The sequence below is a fragment of the Bubalus kerabau genome, chromosome 4 (genome assembly GCF_029407905.1).
Source record: "Bubalus kerabau isolate K-KA32 ecotype Philippines breed swamp buffalo chromosome 4, PCC_UOA_SB_1v2, whole genome shotgun sequence".
In the NCBI taxonomy this organism is placed as follows: Eukaryota; Metazoa; Chordata; class Mammalia; order Artiodactyla; family Bovidae; genus Bubalus; species Bubalus kerabau.
In genome coordinates this window covers 88,037,832-88,054,785 of record NC_073627.1, presented here as the reverse complement: position 1 = coordinate 88,054,785, position 16,954 = coordinate 88,037,832, and the positions used below count along the sequence as shown (strand labels likewise).

The window sequence follows — 16,954 nt, the reverse complement described above, 5'->3', positions numbered from 1 at the left end:
CTGGAGCCTATTATACACAGTGAAGTAAGTCAGAAAAAAAAACACCAATACAGTATATTAACGCATATATATGGAATTTAGAAACATGGTAACAATGACCCTATATGTGACACAGCAAAAGAGACAAAGATGTAAAGAACAGAATTTTGGGCTCCGTGTGAGAAGGTGAGGGTGGGATAATTTGAGAGAATAGCATTGAAATATGTAATTTACCATATGTGAAGTAGATCACCAGTCCAGGTGCAATGAATGGGACACGGCGCTCAGGGCTGGTGCGCTGGGACCACACTGAGGGATGGGACAGGGAGGGAGGTGGGAGGGGAGTTCAGGATGGGGGACACATGTACCCTCATGGGTGATTCATGTCAATGTATGGCAAAAACCACTACAATATGGTAAAGTAATTAGCTTCCAATTAAATAAGTTAATTAAAAAAAGAAAGAAATAGTGACAACCTAAAAGTTGACAGTTATGCTTTATTTAGTGGGAATTCAGAAGACAGTATCTCAAGTCACCCTGAGGGAATTGCTCCAAGGGGCTGAGGGGAAGAGACAGGTTATACAGGAGTTTGCAAGAAAGGGGAGGTAGTCTGAACATCAAAGTAGTTTTGTGAATTAAAGAAAACCAGCTATCTCAAGTTAAGGAATTTAGCACTTTTCCTTTGTATGGGAAGAGGCAAGTGTCTGGGCTCACTGAAAACATTCCTTTCCTGAATCTCAGCTCTCCTGGGGCATTTTTCCTTGCATTTTCTTGCATCTGGCATTTTTTCACTTCCTGAGTTGCCTTGGGCTCACCTTAGGGAGTAGCTGCAATTTGGGAGCTGTCAGCCCACAGGTGTATTCCCCCTTCCTGAGAGCCCTGGAGGGCTGGAAACTCTTGAGGACTGTGTCATCCTAGTTTACTGATATGGCAGGAGATACTCCACTCCTCAAGATCTTGTGGCCCCAGTGAAACGTAATCTCAGGAACCTGAATGAATGTTCTCAAAAGAACAGAAACAACTCAGTAGTTCATTCACTCTTAATTACAGGCCTCTGCTCTGTGAAACAGAAAACAAACTACAGAAACCAATATGGCCTGAGTGACTCTGAATTCCTATGAGTAAGATAAGGGGGGGTGGGGGGAATGCACTTAAGAATCAAGGAAAAATTTTGCTTTGACATAGCACAAACAAAAGGAATGTTTATATATATTATACTTAAATGTGTACATAATAAGTATGTACACCTCTATAAGTCTTTACATACTAACATAATTTCAGCCTTTCTTTAATTTCTCATTTAACTGATACACATTTGCTTTGACAAATCCAAACTTAATTGGGAAAATTAACCTTCTATGAAAAAAATTAAGAGTTTAGATTGACTACATTTTCTAGGTCAAATAGAAAATATCTAAATGAAAACACACCGGGGAAGTGAGACAGAAATTTAAGAGAATGAGAACCGTCTTCCCTACTTAAAAGCCTTGCTTAGAAAGATTATCATCAGACACCCTACCTCCAAGATTCCACCAGATGCCGTCTCAGCCAGCCCAGCAGCAGCCTCATCTTCCCCATGGATTTTGTGTTCTCTCTACTGATGGCCCTGGTGCTGGTCAGCTACAGCCTGGGAGGATCTCTGGGCTGTGATCTGTCTCAGAACCACGTGCTTACTGGCAGGCAGAACCTCAGCCTCCTGGCCCGAATGAGCAGACTCTCCCCTCACTCCTGTCTGTAAAACACAAAAGTCTTCAGTTTTTCCCAGAAGATGGTGAACGGTGATCAGCTCCAGGAGGCCCAGGCCATTTCTGTGCTCCAGGACATGCTCCAACACAGCTTCAACCTCTTCCACACAGAGCCCTCATCTGCTGCCTGGAACACCACCCTCCTGGAGCAACACCACTTGGACTCCAACAGCAACTGGACGGCCTGGACGCCTGCCTGGGGCAGGTGATGGGAGAGGAAGACTCTGCCCTGGGAAGGCTAAGCCCCACGCTGGCCTTGAAGAGGTACTTCCACGGAATCCATGTCTACCTGAAAGAGAAAGAATAAAGTGACTGCGCCTGGGAAATCCTCAGAGTGGAGATGATGGAGCACTCTCTTCATCAAGCAGCTTGTAAAAAAGGTTAAGAAAGATGGATGGAGATCTGAACTCAGCTTGAGATGACTCTCACCGACTAAGATGCCACATCATCCTCGTACACTCACCTGTATTCATTTCAGTCGACTGATTTCTGCCTTAGCCACCAAATTCATTGTATTACTTTAGCCGATACTTTGTCAGTAGTAATAAAAAGTAGATATAAAAGTATTCAGCTATAGGGGCATGAGTCCTAAAGTCATGCCGGCCCTGATGTTATCCGTTGCTGATTTACTTATTCCTTCCTGCACCTAACATACTTAAAATATTTGTAAAATTGCAATTCGTCTATACATCATATTAAAATTTCTAAAACATATTAACCATTTCATGTTATTAAATTTGTACTTTGTTCTATTTATTAAATTCTTATGAAAGAAAATGAGTTTCTTTACTCAAAAATTAAATCCAAACCTCCATTTAACATTTTATTAAACAATGCATGGTTACATTTATTTATTCATTCATTCCACTCATATTATAAATATATATTGAGTCCCTAAGTGACAGATTGTGTAATTCTCACCAAGGAATACAAGTGAATAAAGCAAATGTAGTTCCTACTGCATGGAAACTCTCAGACTTACAGAGAAGAGGACATAAAAACAGTATTTTATTTCAATTATACTAAAGACTGCAAAGAGAAGTAAAGGAAAGAATGTTCTCACATGGGAAGTGTTAGGTACATATGATACTGGAAAGACAAATAATATTATATATCTTTCTAAGCTGCCTGCAGGGCTTCCCTGGTAGCTCAGCTGGTAAAGAATCCACCTGCAGAGCAGGAGACCCTGGTTCGATTCCTGGGTCAGAAGATCCCCTGAAGAAGGGATAGGCTACCTACCCACTCCTGTATTCTTGGGCTTCCCTGGTGGTTCAGTTGCTAAAGAATCTGCATGCAATGCAGGAGACCTGGGTTGAGACGATCCCCTGGAAGAGGGCTGGGCTACCCATGCCAGTATTCTTGTCTGGAGAATCCCCATGGACAGAAGAGCCTGGAAGGCTATAGCCCATGAGGTCCCAAAGAGGCCACCACAATGAACCACACAGTACAGAAAGTCAATGATTTCTCTTTACTTAGTTTCAAGTTACCGAAATCTGGGGAGACTATTTTAGATAGACATTACCTAAATATAATTATTTCTATAGAGTTTACCTAAAAGCTCTTTTTTTTCCTTACTCTAAGAGATTTGAGACCATTAAAGTTCCAGAGAGCCAGGTAGATCACTTACATGGCAAAGGCACAAGAGAAATACCAATTCCTTCCAGAAAGCTGGCTTAACCAATTACAAAAGGCTCACTTTGATACAGTAGCAGAGCTAGCAGAGGCCATTGTTCTCCAGACCTCTGGGCAGCCCCCATTCAATAAGGACAGCCACCCAAAGACCCCACGTCCTAGTGGACAGCCACCCAGGGATTTCCCTGTTGCTTCTGGGATTCCCCCTGCAATTCTTGGGCACCCTATGGTAGTGGATGGCCACCTCAGGAGTACCCTACAGCTTGGGGATTACAGCCAGCAACTTTTGGGCCCCCTTGGTTAGTAGACAGCCACCTCAGGATCACCCAGCAACTTCTGGGCCCCGCGTGCTACTGGATGCCCCTAATAACTTTCCTTTCCCCATCCTGTCTCTTGGCACTCACGGGAGTTTCTGCCGTCTCCTGGCTGCCACCGATTGTTGGGTTGTACCCTGCAGGCTTACAAGACCTATGTTTGCCCAGCTTTGAGACCAAAGAAAGAATCTGCTGTCAAGAACAGAGGCAGGGATGGTTTAATGGATGGGAGAAACTTACATGTGCTGCCCCAGGACATGAAGCAAGGTCCTGGAGCAACACCCCACCATGTGTGGTGCACTGGGGTGGGGAGTATTAATACATGGTTACAGGCTTCATTCTGAGAGCAATGGAGGGGTGGGGAGTAGAGGGTGGGGAAGTGGGGAATGGGGAAGGAGAGAGAGGCGCGTGGGGGAGGAGAGTGCCGGTCCTAGGGGTGAGATCAGTTGGGCTCATTAGTTATCATGGAAAGCAGTAGAGGGACACGCCCCTCACCACCCCTTTGACAAAAGAGATCAAATCTGGGGCCTGGGACAAGTACAGAGAAAAGCCAGTCATGTGCATAGGGTGTACTGGTGGGGCAGGGTATGTACAGAGAGTAAGAGAACAGTCATCCTGAGTGGCCTGACCATACATAATTTATTGGGAAAAATCACCAGTGATCATCCGGGCCTTCAGAGTTTTTTGCTGGTAAAGGTTTGAACTATCCTGAGAATTACTGCAATGTGGCACATAGACAGTGAGTGTGCAAAGGCTGTTGAAAGTGGCATTGATAGACTTGCCTGACAAGGGGTTGTCACAAACCTTCAATGTGTAAAAAATGCAATTATCTGGGAAATGGGATAAAACAAAGGATGCCACTACTTCCTCACAGTGTGGCAATTCCCAGTATGCTCTCCAGATTCACTGGTCCTTCCCCTGCACCAGCCATTCATACAGCTCTTTCCTGTTTCTTTGTGCTTCTGGCTACCGATTTCCCCTTAAGAGTGCAAAGCATAGTGTCTCAGTCGTGCCCACTCTTTGCCACCCTGTGAACCATAGCCCACCAGGCTCCTCTGTCCATGAGATTCTCCAGGCAGAATACTGGAGTGGATTGCCATTTCCTTCTCCAGTGGATCTTCCCCTCCCAGGGATCAAACCTGGGTCTCCCACATTGGAGGCAGATTCTTTACTGTCTGAGCCACAAGGGAAGCCCTGACAGTGCAAAGCCACCACTTAAAAGTTTAAGTCAAAGTTCTAGGCTTTTCAGAAACTCTTATGTAAGAGGTTATTGTTTTTCTTGAGATGAATACTTGAGAGAATGTCGTTGTTACAATACTGTAACAACAGCCTTGGCCAAAATGGACCAGAAAGCAGGATCCCTTTTCCTCTTGAGGCTACTAAAAATAATTACAGTGGAAGCGTGCCACCTACTGGCCCAGATGGACTAGGACACTGATCAAGTCTGTAGAACAGGCCTCTTGCTCTTCTAGGCAGAAGTCTGTCTTCTTATTAGCATTTTCTCAGAGCTAGGGGAGGATCTTTCCTGGAAAGAACTGACACCAATAACTTGAGAAAGCCTGCTTCCTTAGCTTTTGTATTTTAGAGAGGAAAATACTCCCAGCTTCAGTCAGGACATGTCTTGGCCTAAGGAAGCTGCGTGCAGAGAAAGGTCAGGAAGTGTTTCTCGCTTCCAGGCTGCTCATCTGGCCAAGGTTGCACATTCATCATTTGCTTTACCTACTTTAACACCCTTGGAGCCTTGACCATGGCATTCTGGGTAGGGAAATGCAAGGGGAATCAGAGGAAATAGCTCCTGTTTGAAGGGGCATTAACTCTTTCCTAAACAGTACATTGTTCATTGCTTGACTTCAGGAGAAAACTCTCAATGTCCGTTTGAATAATAACTGCACTTGCATCCACCTTCCACCTTGACTCAGTAGTAAGAGAGAACACAGACACCAATGAGGCTATTTCAGAAAATACAATTGTTGGCAACCAATAACCTGGGGTGTAGCTACTTGGGTAGAATTGAGAACTAGTAAGGTAATGAACTACAGTAATTGAGGAAGTAAACCAGGAAGAGAGAGTGAGAGTGTGTGTGTGTGTTTGTGTGTGTGTTTGTGTGTGTATGTGTGTGTACTGATCAAGTAGCAGGGAATGGCTATAATACAGACTAGATCTCTCAAATTTCCGCTTCAGGTTACAGACTGCGTCTTTAGATTGCTTCTCGCCAATTAAGGGATGGGAGGGCTGATAGCTTATGGTGAACAATGTCGGATTCCTGATCTCCAAATATTTGGTCAAGCTATGGTTTTTCCAGAGGTCAAGTATGGATGTGATAGTTAGACAAAAAAGAAAGCTGAGTGCTGAAGAACTGATGCTTTTGAACTGGCCTATTGGAGAAAACTCTTGAGAGTCCCTTGGACTGCAAGGAGATTCAGCCAGTCTAACCTAAAGAAATCAATCCTGAATATTCATTGGAAGGACTGATGCTGAAGCTGAAACTCCAATACTTTGGCCACCTGATGTGAAGAACTGACTCCTTGGAAAAGATCCTGATGCTGGAAAGATTGAAGGTGGGAGAAGGGGATGACAGAGGATGAGACAGTTGGATGGCATCACCAATTCCATGGACATGAGTTTGAGTCAATTCTTGGAGTTGGTGATGGACAGGGAGGCCTGGAGTGCTGCAGTTCATGGGGTCACAATGAGTGAGACACGACTGAGTGATTGAACTGAAATGGACTGTACCCGCTAGGCTCCTCGGTTCATGGAATTCTTCAGACAAGAAAACTGGAGCAGATTGTCATTTCCTTCTGTATGTTAAGTAACTTTTGTTCTTTTTTTTTCTTTCTTTCTTTCTTCAACACTTTGGGGACACTTTTGGGGCAAGACTACGTGGATAATTTTTGGACTCATCTGGCTGTCTTTGTGGGGGCCCCCCAGGTGGCACTGGTGCTAAAGAACTCACCTGCCACTGCAGGAGACATAAGAGACCTGGGTTTGATCCCTGCGTCATGAAGATCCTCTGGAGGAGGAAATGGCAACCCACTCCAGTACTCTTGCATGAAGAATCCCACGGACGAGAGAGGCTGTCCACTGGGTCTCAAAGAGCCAGACATGACTGAAGCAACTCAGCAGGCACACATGCCTGTCTTGTGACTGTTTAACATCCTTCAAATAGTATGATTCTTCCACTGTTTGGCTGAGCTTTTTTTAGATTTAACTTACATGTTGCTATTTTGTCAGCTGAAAAGTCACTTATCTTTCTTCACTTTCATGACAGATATACATATGTTTTATGTTCAGATATACATATGTTTTATTTTCTCCACAAACAACTATAGTTATGCTTTCTAAGTAAGTTGAAAGGAGAAACAAAATATCTCAAGTCTTGAAGATCACAGAAAATGAGGTGAAGCCCCTCTGCCATTCTTTTATTTCCCTTTATATTGACCCGAGGATGAAATGGAACGCAACCCAGGAGGAGAGAAGCAAACACTGACCAGCAAATCACTATGTAAAATATAAGTCCTAAATCTTTTGTTGTTATTTAAATTTATAATGAAACATCATGAGTTTGTAAAGAAACAAAGCTATTTCTCCCTCACACAGCCTGGGCCTCATGGCTCTGCATTCTGAGCACGAGACAGAGATAGATAGACAAGTCAGCCCAACAGACGGATGTACCGCATGAACAAGTAAAGGTCACTTTTTTCCATCACTTTTATGCTTCTATTAATACATAACACCATCACTGAATTCCCTATAGCCAACTCAGAAATTCTGAGATAAACAAATGTTCAACACTTTAAGTAAAAGAGTTGAGCGATAAAAGCTGTAGTGGCAAAATAAAAATTGCCTACTAAAGGTGTAACTATTGCAATTGGATCATGCCTCCACCTACATAGACAGAAACACACTTTATCTCTCACTATTGGAGGGCTGCTGACCCTTGATACCTGGGGACACAGGTCAGAAGAGGTCATTACTGAGAACTCGGGTCCTTCACAGGAACACTCTAGGGAGAGTAGGGACCCTGGAAAATGAATGATTTTGCAAACAAAGAGACAAGGTCCCTCCACAGTAGAATTTTGAAGTTCAGGATGTGGTAAGCCTGCCCACACGAGTGAGTTCCAGAGAGTCTGGGCTGAGGACACTGTCATTCCAGATGAAAAGTGCTATTAGAGGTGAAAACTATACCTTGTAAGTGAGGCAGTGTTGGAAATACAATTAATTATCTTTGTTTAGAATCTTCACATTTAAGTGCACTAGAAAGAACTAGGATTCCTGGTGGGGTATTGACACAGTCTGTAGAGGACTATAGATCTACCATAAAAAAAAAAATTGTGGTAAGAAACAGTGATGTCTAGTATATTATTCCTGACTGTCAACTTGAAGAAAAAAGTCACAACCTAAAAGTCGAGAGTTATGTTTTATTTGGTAGGAATTCAGGAGACAGTGTTTCAAGTCACCCGGAGAGAAGCGCTCCAAGGAACTGGGGGTAGAGGCCAGGTTGTATAGAAGTTTGCAAGAAAGGGCAGGTAGTTTGAACCTCAAAGGTATTTTTGTGAAGTAGAGAAAACCAAATATCTCAAATTAAGGAATTTAGCACTTTGCTATGTATGGGAAGATGCAAGAGTCTGAGTTCACTGAAATCATTCTGTTCATGCATCTTACCTATCCTGGGGCCACGAGCCTTGCATTTTTCACATCCTGAGTTCCCTTGGGTTCACCTTAGGGAGTGGCGGCAATCTGATAGCTGTCAGACCACGGGTATATTCCTCCTTCCTGAGCACCATGCAAAGTTGCTTTAGTCATGTCCAACTCTGTGTGACCCCATAGACAGCAGCCCACCAGGCTCCCGCGTCCCTGGGATTCTCCAGGCAAGAACACTGAAGTGGGTTCCCATTCCATCTCCAATGAGTGAAATTGAAAGGTGAAAGTGAAGTTGCTCAGTCGTGTCCGACTCCTAGTGACCCCATGGACTGCAGCCCACCAGCCTCCTCCACCCCTGGGATTTTCCAGGCAAGAGTACTGGAGTGGGTTGCCAGTGTGGCTGGAAACTCTGATGACTATGTCATCCTGGTTTACAGATAATGGCGGGAAACATCCCATTCCTCATGACTTGTGGTCCCGTGAAATGAAACCTCAGGAACCTGAATGAATGTTCTCAAAAGAACAGAAACACCCGATTAGCTCATGCACTAATAATACTCATAAGCCTCTGCTTTGATTAAAATAGAAAACAAAATACAGAAACCTATAGGAGCTGAGGGACTCTGACCTATGTATAAGGTAAGGAGAGAAAAAATGCACTTCAGAGTCAAGGAAAAATTTTGTTCCTGACACAAAGAAAAGGAATCTTTACATATATTAAATATGTGTACTTAAGTATGTACATGTGTATAAGTCTTTACATCCCTAGATAATGTCAACTTTTATTTAGTTTCTCATGTATATGATATCCATTTGGAGTGACAAATCCAAGGTTTAGGGGGAAACCTGAACTTCTATTGTAAGAATTAAAACTATAGATTCATTACATTTTCTGGGTCAAATAGAAAATGTCTAAATGAAAACACAAAATGGACGTGAGAGAGAAAACTTCTGAAAATGAGTACTGTCTTCCCTATTTAAAGCCTTGCTTTAAGTTTACTATTCCCTTTGAATAATAACTGCACTTGCATCCCTTCCATTATCCTCGGGAGTAAGAGAGAACACAGACACAAATAAAGGGATTTCAGAGAACACAACTGTGCCAACCAATAGCCTGGGATGTGTCTATTTAGGTAGAATTGAGAACTATTAAAGAAATCTAATTGTAATTCAGGAATTAACCATGATGTGCATGTGCGTGTGTGTGCATGCCTGTGTGTGTGCGTGCGTTTGCTTAGAGAGTGGAGAAGGGCTTCAACTTAGCCTAGATCTATCAAATCTCTGCCTCAATTTACAGACTTGTCTTTAGATTGCTTCTCTCCAACTGACAAAGGAGAGGGCTCGCTAATTCATGTGTTAAAGAAGTGTTGTTCCTTTTCTTCTTCCTTCAGCATTTGGGGCCCCTTTTGGGGGCACGACTACATGTACAGTTTTTGGTCTCACATGGCCATCTTTGTGGAGGCTTCCCAGGTGACACCAGTGGTAAAGAACCTGCCTGCCAATCCAGGAGACATGAAGACCAGGCTTTGATGCCTGGGTCAGGAGCATTCCCTGGAAGAGGAAATGGTAACCCACTCAGGTATTCTTGCCTGGAGAATCCCATGGACAGGGGAGCCTGTCCACAGGGTCACAAAGAGACAGACATGACTGAAGCGACTTAGCACGTGCACATGGCTGTCTTTGAGACTGTTTGACAACTTTCAAATATTATGATTCCTTCCATTTTTTGGTTGACCTTCTTTAGATTTAACTTACACTTTGCCATAGCGCCAGCAAAAAAGACATTTGTCTATATTCTCTGTCATGGACTTCAAAATTATATTTGTTTTATTTTTGTCCACAAACAGCCATCAAGTTTTGTCTTTCAGGAAAGTTGACATGAGAAACAAAAAATCTCTCGTCTTAAAAATCACAGAAAATATGGTGACGCCCTCTGCCATTCTTTTCCTTCCTTTTTCATTAACCCTAGGATGAAATGTAAAGGAACGCAGCAGGAGAGAGACAAACTGGCCAGTAAATCAATATGCAAAAAATAAGTTCTTAAATTTTTTTTGCTGTTCTTTAAATTTAAAACAAAACATCAAGAATAAGTATAGAAACAAGGCTGTGACTCCCTGACATAGCCTGGGCCTCGCTGCTTTGCATTCTGAGCACAAGACAGAGATGGATCAACAAGACAGCCCAACAGAAAGATGTAGACTGAATGAACAACTGAAGGGCACTGATTTCTGGGACAGAAGCTTTTGATATTACATTACATCATCACTGAATTCTCTATACCCGACGCAGAAATTCTGAGCAAAACATATCTTGAACACTTTAAGTAAAAGACTTGAATGATAAAAGTTGTAGTGGCAAAATAAAAATTGTCTACCAAAGGTGTAACAATTGCCATTGGATAATGCCTCCACCTACTTAGCTTTCCACACTTTAGCTCTCAGCATCTGAGGGGTGCTGACACTTGATAACTGGGGACATGGATCAGGAGAAGAGGAGGTCATCACTGAGAACTCCCTTCCTTCACACAAACACTGCATGGGAGAGGGTGGGGATGCTGGAAGATGAATGATTTTGCAAACAAAGAGACAAGTCCCTCCACAGTAGAATTCTGAAGTTCTCAGGATGCAGTTAGCCTGCCCTCATGGGTGAGGCTCAGAGAGTTTGGTTGAGGACACTGTTATTCCAGAGGAAAAGTGCTACTAGAGGTGATAACCACCTTGTGAGTGAGTGGTGCTGGAAAGGCAATTAATTATCTTGGAATTAGAATCTTCAACATACATGCACCAGAAAAGAAGCAGGATTACTGGTGGGGGTATTGGCACAGCCTGTGGAAGACTATAGATCTACCATAAAAAGCAGGTTGAAAGAAACCATCATGTCTTGTATATTGTTCCTGACTGTTGATCTGAAGCCTATTATACACAGTGAAGTAAGTCAGAAAGAAAAACAGCAAAAGAGACATAGATGCAAGGAACAGAATTTTGGACTCCGTGCGAGAAGGTGAGGGTGGGATGATTTGAGAGAATAGCATTGAAATATGTAATTTACCGTATGTGAAGTAGATCGCCAGTCCCAGTGCGATGAATGCGACAAGGCGCTCAGGGCTGGTGCGCTGGGACCACACTGAGGGAATGGGACAGAGAGGGTGGCGGGAGGGGTGTTCAGGATGGGGGACACGTGTACGCCCATGGGTGATTCATGTCAATGTATGGCAAAACCCATACAATATTGTAAAGTAAGTAGCCTCCAATTAAAATAAATAAGTTAATTTAAAAAACATAAAGAAATAATGACAGCCTAAAAGTTGAAAGTTATGCTTTATTTGATGGGAATTGGGGAGGCAGTATATAAATTCACCCTGAGAGATTGCTCCAAGGAGGAGAGGGGAAGAGTCAGGTTATATAGGAGTTTGCAAGAAAGGGGAGGTAGTCTGAACATCAAAGTATTTTTGAGAATTTAAGAAAAGCAGCTATCTTAAGTTAGGGAACTTAGCACTTTTCCTTTGTGTGGGAAGAGGCAAGTGTCTGGGCTCACTGAAAACATTCCTTTCCTGAATCTCAGCTCTCCTGGGGCATTTTTCCTTGCATTTTCTTGCATCTTGCACTTTTTTCACATCCTGAGTTGCCTTGCGCTCACCTTAGAGAGCAGCTGCAATTTGGTAGCTGTTGAAAAGGCAGAGGAACCAAAGATCAAATGGCCAACAACCAAATTCCCATCATGGAAAAAGGAAGAGAGTTCCAGAAAAACATTTATTTCTCCTTTATTGACTATGCCAAAGCCTTTGACTGTGTGGATCACAATAAACTGTGGAAAATTCTGAAAGAGATGGGAATACTAGACCAGCTGACCTGCCTATTGAGAAATCTATATGCAGGTCAGGAAGCAACAGTTAGAACTGGACATGGAACAATAGACTAGTTCCAAATAGGAAAAGAGTACGTCAAGGCTGTATATTGTCACCCTGCTTATTTATCTTATACGCAGAGTACAGCATGAGAAACGCTGGGCTGCAAGAAGCACAAGCCGGAATCAAGAATCTCTGGAGAAATATCAATAACCTCAGATATGCAGATGACACCACCCTTATGGCAGAAAGTGAAGAGGAACTAAAAAGCCTCTTGATGAAAGTGAAGAGGAGAGTGAAAACGTTGGCTTAAAGCTCAACATTCAGAAAACGAAGATCATGGCATCTGGTCCCATCACTTCATGGCAGATAGATGGGGACACAGTGTCAGACTTTATATTTTGGGGCTCCAAAATCACTGCAGATGTTGATTGCAGCCATGAAATTAAAAGATGCTTACTCCTTGGAATGAAAGTTACAACCAACCCAGATAGCATATTAAAAAGCAGAGACATTACTTTGCCAACAAAGGTCCATCTAGTCAAGGCTATGGTTTTTCCAGTGGTCCTGTATGGATGTGAGAGTTGGACTGTGAAAAACGCTGAGTGCAAAGAATTGATGCTTTTGAACTGTGGTGTTGGAGAAGACTCTTGAGAGTTTCTTGGACTACAAGGAGATCCAACAAGTCCATCCTAAAGGAGATCAGTCTTGGGTGTTCTTTGGAAGGACTGATGCTAAAGCTGAAACTCCAATACTTTGGCCACCACATGCGAAGAGTTGACTCATTGGAAAAGACTCTGATGCTGGGAGGGATTGGGGGCAGGAGGAGAAGGGGACGACAGAGGATGAGATGGCTGGATGGCATCACCGACTTGATGCACGTGAGGTTGGGTGAACTCTGGGAGTTGGTGATGGACAGGGAGGCCTGGCGTGCTGCAATTCATGGGGTCACAAAGAGTGGGACACGACTGAATGACTGAACTGAACTGAGCCCACAGGTGTATTCCCCCTCCCTGAGTGCCCTGGAGGGCTGGAAACTCTTGATGACTGTGTCATCCTGGTTTACTGATATGGCGGGAAATACTTCACTCTCGGGATCTTGTGGCCCCAGTGAAATGTAATCTCAGGAAACTGAATGAATGTTCTCAAAAGAACAGAAACAACTGAATAGTTCATTCACCCTTAATTACAAGCTTATCCTCTGTGAGACAGAAAAGAAAATACAAACATCAATATGGCCTGAGTGATTCTGCATTCCTATGTGTAAGATAAGGAGGGGAAAATGCAGTTAAGAATCAACGGAAAATTATGTTCCTGACATAAGATAAACAAAAGGAATGTTTATATATATTATACCTAAATTTCTACATAATAACTATGTATACATCTATAAGTCTTTCCATACTTACATAACTTCAGCCTTTATTTAGTTTCTCATTTAACTGATATACATTTACATTGACAAATCCAAATTTTATTGGGAAAATTAAACTTCTACTGTAAAAATTAAAAGTTTAGATTGACTATATTTCCCTAGGTCAAATAGAAAATATCTAAACGAAAACACAAACAGGAAGTGAGAGAGAAATTTTCGGATAATGAGTACCGTCTTCCCTATTTAAAAGCCTTGCTTAGAACGATCATCATCAGAGAACCTACCTGAAGGTTCACCCAGACCCCATCTCAGCCAGCCCAGCAGCAGCCACATCTTCCCCATGGCCTTCATGCTCTCTCTACTGATGGCCCTGGTGCTGGTCAGCTATGGCCCAGAAGGATCTCTGGGTTGTTACCTGTCTCAGAGACACATGCTGGATGCCAGGGAGAACCTCAGGCTCCTGGCCCGAATGAACAGACTCTCCCCTCATCCCTGTCTGCAGGACAGAAAAGACTTTGGTCTTCCCCAGGAGATGGTGGAGGGCGACCAGCTCCAGAAGGATCAGGCCATCTCTGTGCTCCACGAGATGCTCCAGCAGTGCTTCAACCTCTTCCACACAGAGCGCTCGTCTGCTGCCTGGAACACCACCCTCCTGGAGCAGCTCCACATTGGACTCCAACAGCAGCTGGAGGACCTGGACGCCTGCCTGGGCCCGGTGAAGGGAGAGAAAGACTCTGACCTGGGAAGGATGGGCCCCATTCTGACCGTGAAGAAGTACTTCCAGGGCATCCATGTCTACCTGAAAGAGAACGAATACAGCGACTGTGCCTGGGAAATCGTCAGAGTGGAGATGATGAGAGCCCTCTCTTCATCAACCACCTTGCAAAAAAGGTTAAGAAAGATGGGTGGAGATCTGAACTCACCTTGAGATGACTCTTGCCAGCTAAGATGCCACATCACCCTGGTACACTCACCTGGGTTCATTTCAGAAGACTCTGATTTCTGCTTCAGCCACTGAATTCATTGAATTACTTTAGCCGATACTTTGTCAGCAGTAATAAGCAAGTAGATATAAAAGTATTCAGCTGTAGGGGCATGAGTCCTTAAGTGTTGCCTCCCCTGATGTTACCTATTCCTGATTTATGTATTCCTTCTTGCACCTAACATACTTAAAATATTAGGAAATTTGTAAAGTTACATTTCATTTGTACATCTATTAAAATTTCTAAAACATGTTTATAATTTTGTGTTATTAAATTTGTCTTTTGTTCTATTTACTAAATCAAAGAAAATGAGTTTCTTTACTCATAAGTGAAAATCCACACCCCCATTTTAAAACTTTATTAAAGAATGGGTGGTTACATTTGTTTATTCATTCATTCCATTCATATGATGCATATACATTGAGTACCTACGTGACAGAAGGTGTAATTGTCACAAGGAATACAAGTGAATAAAGCCAATGTAGTTCCTACTGCATGGAAACTCTCAGTCTTACAGAGAAGAGGACATAAAAACAGTAGTATTTTATATCAATTATACTAAAGACTGCAAAGAGAAGTAAAGGAAAAGAATGTCCTCACACAGGATGCTTTAGGTCCAAATGATGCTGGAAAGACAAATAATATTATACATCTTTCTAAGCTGCCTGCAGGGCTTCCCTGGTAGCTCAGCTGGTAAAGAATGGCCTGCAGAGCTGAAGACTCCTGTTTGATTCCTGGGTGAGGAAAATCCCTTTGAGAAGGGATGGGCTACCTAACCACTCAAGTATTCTTGGGCTTCCCTGGTGGTTCAGTTGGTAAAGAATCTGCCTGCAATGCCAGAGACCTGGGTTGGCCAGATCCCCTGGAGGAGGGTTAAACAACCCACTCCAGTATTCTTGTCTGGAGAATCCCCATGGCCAGAGGAGCCTGGAGGGCTGTAGACCACGGGGTCCCAAAGAGTGCAACACAATGAAGCACACGGCACAGAAAGTCAATGAATTCTCTTAACTTAGTTTCAAGTTACCAAAATCCAGGGTGACGTTCTTAGATAGACTTTACCTAAACATAATTATTTCTATAGAGTTCACCTAAAAGCACATTTTTCTGCTTACTCTTAAAAATCACAAACCATTAGTTACAGAGAGCCCAGGTAGATCATTTACATAGCAAAGGCACACGTAAATACCAATTCCTTCCCGAAAGCTGGCTTAACCAATTAAATAAGGCTCACTTTGATACAGTAGCAGAGCTAGCAGAGGCCATTGTTCTCCAGACCTCTGGGCAGCCCCCATTCAACAAGGACAGCCACCCAAAGGCCCCACGCCCTAGTGGACAGCCACCCAGGGATTTCCCTGTTGCTTCTGGGATTCCCCTGCAATTCTTGGGCACCGTATGGTAGCGGATGGCCACCTCAGGAGTACCCTACAGCTTGGAGATTACAGCCAGCAACTTTTGGGCCCTCTCGGTTAGTGGACAGCCACATCAGGATCATCCAGCAACTTTTGGGCCCCACAGCTAGTGGATGCCCCCAATAACTTTCCATCCCCCATCTGTAACTTGGCACTCACAGGAGTTTCTCCCATGTCCTGCCTGTCACCAATTGTTGGATTGTACCCTGCAGGCTTACAAGACCTATGTTTGCCCAGCTTCAAGACCAAAGAAAGAATCTACCATCAAGAACAGAGGCAGGGATGGTGTGATGCATGGGAGGCACTTACATGGCTGAAGCAAGGTCCTGGAGCAACACCCCACCATGTGTGGTGCACTGGGGGTGGGAAGTATTAACACATGGTGACAGGCTTCATTCTGAGAGCAATGGAGGGGTGGGGGAGTAGAGGGTGGGGAAGTGCGGAATGGGGAAAGAGGGAATGGCATGTGGGTGAGGAGAGTGCCGGTCCTAGGGGTGAGATCAGATGGGCTCATTAGTTATCATGGAAAGCAGTAGAGGGACACACTCCTCACCACCCCTTTGATAAAAAAGATCAAATTTGGGGCCTGGGACAAGTACAGAGAAAAGCCAGTCATGTGCATAGGGTGTACTGGTGGGGCAGGGGATGTACAGAGAGTAAGAGAACAGTCATCCTGAGTGGCCTGACCATACATATATACCTTAATTTAAAAAATACTTTATTGCTAAAAATCACCAGTGATCAACTGGACCTTCAAATTATTTTGTTGGTGAAAGTTTGAACTATTCAGAGAATTACTGCACTGTGGCACAAAGACAGTGAGTGTGCAAGGGCTGTTGAAAGTGGTATTGACAGACTTGCTTGACATGGGGTTGTCACAAATCTTCAATGTGTAAAAAATGCAATTATCTGGGAAATGGGATAAAACAAAGTATGCCGGTACTTCCTCACAATGTAGCAATTCCCAGTGTGCTCTCCAGATTCACTGGTCCTTCCCTGCACCAGCCATTCATACAGCTCTTTCCTGTTTGT

The 16,954-nt window shown here is 43.5% G+C and overlaps 1 protein-coding gene and 1 pseudogene across 1 annotated transcript; both read left to right on the top strand.

Annotated features, from left to right (window-relative positions):
• Positions 1-1,555: 1,555 nt before the first annotated feature.
• LOC129650926 (interferon tau-like) lies at positions 1,556-2,141 on the top strand (annotated as a pseudogene).
• Positions 2,142-13,870: 11,729 nt separating this feature from the next.
• LOC129651489 (interferon tau-1-like) lies at positions 13,871-14,458 on the top strand. Its single transcript, XM_055580186.1, has one exon. It carries the CDS (start codon positions 13,871-13,873, stop codon positions 14,456-14,458), a length of 588 nt encoding a protein of 195 aa, XP_055436161.1.
• The last annotated feature ends 2,496 nt before the right edge of the window (positions 14,459-16,954 follow it).